Source organism: Musa acuminata, chromosome BXJ3-3 (genome assembly GCF_036884655.1).
Source record: "Musa acuminata AAA Group cultivar baxijiao chromosome BXJ3-3, Cavendish_Baxijiao_AAA, whole genome shotgun sequence".
NCBI classification, from domain to species: Eukaryota; Viridiplantae; Streptophyta; class Magnoliopsida; order Zingiberales; family Musaceae; genus Musa; species Musa acuminata.
The window spans coordinates 37,278,358-37,282,500 of record NC_088351.1 but is presented as its reverse complement, the minus strand read 5'-3'; the positions used below and the strand labels follow the sequence as shown (position 1 = coordinate 37,282,500).

The 4,143-nt window shown below is 48.5% G+C and overlaps 1 protein-coding gene across 2 annotated transcripts in view; it reads right to left on the bottom strand.

The window, feature by feature from the left end:
* LOC135633693 (putative disease resistance protein RGA3) overlaps positions 1–4,143 on the bottom strand; it is a 5,122-nt gene extending 979 nt beyond the window's left edge. Inside the window, exons 1-2 of one of the 2 annotated variants that reach the window (XR_010495093.1) lie at positions 596–4,143; positions 448–500 (exon numbers count right to left, since the gene is read on the bottom strand). Coding sequence is in view for 1 of the 2 variants with exons in the window: in XM_065143488.1 (XP_064999560.1) it covers positions 604–3,795 (3,192 nt within the window). In the remaining variant the exon portion in view is untranslated. Of the gene's footprint in view, positions 501–595 lie in introns of both variants that reach the window. The other variant, XM_065143488.1, reaches the window with a different exon arrangement.

Below are 4,143 nucleotides of genomic sequence, written 5' to 3'. Positions count from 1 at the left end.
TCGACCCCCACCATCTGTACGTCGGCTGGAGCTGCACCATGTATGACCTGCTGCGATCACTCGGCCATTTCTTGACAAGAGACGGGAGCTTAGTGGTCATTGGGGCGGCAGCAGTTCTCCAGCACGTCACTAATGAACAAGCTCTCATCTCTCGATAGAAAATGGCCGAGCCATCGTAGCAGGTCATGCATCATGGAAGACTCATCGTAGTCCAGACCGTAAGACTCCGATTGTAGAAGGCTCCTATGAAGCAGCTCTCTAGGATATTGCTCCCCTGTTTCCACCAAAGTGACATCTTCTCGTGCTTCGACAAACCTCTCGGCTATCCATAATCTGACGATGTCCGACATGTGGAACGCATAGTTTTCGCGCAATTATGTGATATCGTTGCAAGCATGGCATTAAGTACAATAATTTGTCTTAGATAATTTCCTGAATATAGCATACCTCTCAATTCGTCATTAGACATGACTGCCAATTACATCGTGATTGATGTCGATCTCCGTGCCATAAGCAGGAAAAGATGATTGTGAGTTGCCACTCCAAAACCAGAATACGTTAGATGGTCGAGACATGAGCATGAAAGGTAAGTTACCTCAAAGCTCATTGATGTCTTTTTACTTCTTCTTCGTCTTCAGCAGCTGCAGCAAAAGCAGCATTATCATCGACTAGGTTTGTCTCGAAGGTGCCGGAATGCTTGATGTAGTTTATATAATTGCCTCGGTCATCTTTGATGGAAAAATTTGGAAAGTGTTTGATCATGGGCCAGTCTGCGCCATTTTGGAGGCATCTGCGGAGGAGTTGGGTGGTTCCCCATACGTCCAGTCTCTGGAGCGAGGTGAAGCATCCAGGGCAAGCCGCCAACCACTCTGGTAAATGATTGTATGGAAAGAAAAACCCGCCCAACTTCAAGAGCTCCAGTGCAGGGAGATCAGCAACAATCTCCAGATCTGAGTCACCACTTATACTCAGTTCTTTTACAGAAGGGAAACCTCCGATGGACTTGAGAGCACACACATCGGTCAGATCCAATGTGGTTAAGCAGGTTGCCTGTCGGATCAGGCCTTCCGGTAGAGACTTCAACTTTGGGCAATTTACGAGGACCAATTTGTCGAGGCGACGCATAGCAAAACCTTCCGCTGCCCAATCCCACACTTCCATGTTAGTCATATTCCAGAGTTCCAGCTGCCTTAGTTTCGGAAACAACGAAGGAGGAGAAGTAGAAGAAGAAGAAGAATGGAGCTTTGAATTCCGTTCCCGATCATGACCAGTAGCAGCAACTTCACACCCAAAAAATTCCGGTCCGATGGTGGCCACCGCAAGTGCACCTCCTATTTCAAGGAACTCCAAGTTAGGGAGCTTCCCAAGCGGTGGAAGCAGTGGCCAATGATAGCAGTCAAGTAGTTCCAAGCGTCTTATGTTTGGAAGAAGCGAACTGATGCTTGCAGACGCCATCCAGCTAGGGAACCGGAGAAGGAAAAAAATCTGTAACCTGAGCGAAACAACAGATGATGGTGGATGAAGTGCCACATCCAACAACTTCTCGAATCTTTCAATCTCTTCCTCCGTGTGATCATCGGATGTATATGAGCAATGTAAATGTAGATGTTTCAGTTTTTGTTTACCCTTAAAGAGGCTCGTATCTCTTCCCGGTTCAACTTCCAGCCACGCCCTCTCCAACCTGTCAACGGAGAGGTATCTGAGCTCATGGAGGCTGCCTAATTCTTCCAATGGGCACGAACCAGTAGCCGTGTTCACCACGAATCCTACGAGTTCATTGAGGAGCTTCAACCTTCCTATTCCACATGGTAAGCTCTCCAGGCCTGTAAGTTGACAATCGAGTGTTCTTAGATTGACTAGCCTAACTATACCCTGTGGGATATGTGTCAACTGTCTACATCGAAAAAGGATCAAAAACTGCAAATTCGTCAGATTGCATATGCTTTCTGGAAGCTCCGTTATATCGGTATAAGACACATTCAAGTATCTCAAGTGGATCAAATTTCCAATGTAGTGCGGTAGAATCTCGATTTTTGTGTGCATAAGATGCAGGACTCTAAGTCGCACAAAGTTCTTCAAGTAATCATCTATATCCTTCGCATAGCCACGTGTTCCCTCCGCTAACAATGTCCTCACGGACTCATGTTGCTCGATCAAACTGACGATACGCTGGATGTCCGTGGTTTCAGTGGCCACAATCGACAACCGACGCAGCTTCATCGTGGCGGCACCACTTCTCCACTCGTTTTGCACGTCACTAATGAACAAGCTCTCATCTCTCGAAAGGAAATGGCCGAGCGATCGCAGCAGATCATGCATCTTGAAATACTCATAGTAGTCGTCCTGACTGTAACGTTGCCATTGTAAAAGGCTCCTATGAAGCAGCTCTCTATGATATTGCTCCCCTGTTTCCTCCAAGCTGACATCTCCTCGTGCTTCGACAAACCCCTCGGCTATCCATAATTTGATGATGTCAGACCTGGCAAACACATAGTCTTCTTTGAACAAGGCACAGTAGAGAAAGCATTGCTTCAGATGGGACGGCAAGTCTTGGTAGCTCAGATTCAGTGCTCGGTGTACACCTTCGGGAAGCCCGGTCCGTGACCATGCGGCGCTGTGGAGAACTGCCTCCCACGCACTTCTGTTGAGTCCTCTGGAGCAGAGGACCCCTCCGATGGTCTTGATGGCCAGGGGAAGCCCTCCGCATTTGTCAACAATCTTCATGCCTGTGTCCTTGAGATCTTGGGCATCCCTTTCCTCCTCTGCATTCATCGTCGCCTTCTTGCACAGGAGGGACCAGCCATCCTCCGGAGGCAGCAGCTTCATCTCGTGGACGTGGGCCGCCTTCATTTGCCTCGCGATCCCTGCGTTTCTGGTTGTCACCAGCACCCTGCTGCCTGCTGCTCCTCCCTGCAAAGGATTGCGGAGCAAGTCGTCCCAGATCTGAGCATCCCAAACATCATCCAACACCAGCAAGAACTTGTTCCCTCTCAGTAGACCCGCCACCAAGGGCTCCAGCAGACTCCTGCTCTGTTCTCTATTATATTTTCCACCAGCACCTTCGATGATGTTTCCGAGAAGATCCGTCTCGCTGAACTCTTGGGACACGCACACCCAGATGGTGGTGCGGAAGCTGGCTTTGATTTTACCATCATTGAACACCTTCTGAGCGAGGGTGGTCTTTCCGATGCCGCCGATCCCCACAGTTGCCAGCACCACCACGTTCTTACTCGGATCTTGCTTTGTCAGCTGTTCCACCAGTGCCTCGGCGTCCTCCTCCAGTCGCTGGCCAACCATGTCAGACTCCATCACCGGGGAAGTTATGCGACTAACTCGAGGAACCACCCTTGGTTCCGCCGCAGACACATGGAGTTGCAACTTGGACCTTCGGGCCGAGATCTCTTCCAGCCGATCGTTGAGATCCTTGATTTTGACGCCCACCTCATGTCTGAACTTGACCTCGCGAAAGCAAGCACAGATGGGAAATCCGCACAAGGTGGACGGCTTCGGAGCGGACTCACGAGGAGTCCACTTCTCGGCCTCCATCCGGCACTCGTCGAGGACGTCGTCGGCGTCGTACATGACATCCTTGAGCTCCATCAGCCAGTCGTTGACGCCCTCGTTCTCGATCCGCTGCTTCTCGGCGTCGCGAAGGACAGAGTGGATGTTGCGGAGAGAGCGTTGGAGCTTTTGGATCTCCCCGGGGACGCCCAACAGCAAGTCAACCTCCTCTTTAGCCATGTCCTTCAACGTACCGACCAGCCCGGAGATGAAGGCATCAAGAACAACGGCCATCTTTGATCACAGAGTGAAGGAATCATCAAGCACAATGTACCTCTCTCTCTCTCTAAAGACAAAGGTAGGTGGAAGTCATAGCTGCATAAACTATATATATTTATTTTCTAAAAGAAAACTTAAAAAACTCATAGGCTTCATTATATGATGAATGTGTGAAACCATTTTGAAAAAAAAATAAAAAAATAAAACATATTATATTATTAAAAAGAAGCCTCAAAATTAAACAAAAACAAAACCCTCACCAAAATCAAAGGCCATGTGGTGACCGAGAATCAAAAAGATTAAAAATATAAACCAAACCCATTCTTATTCTTGCAGAAATCAAAAGGTCAACTAAACAGGACA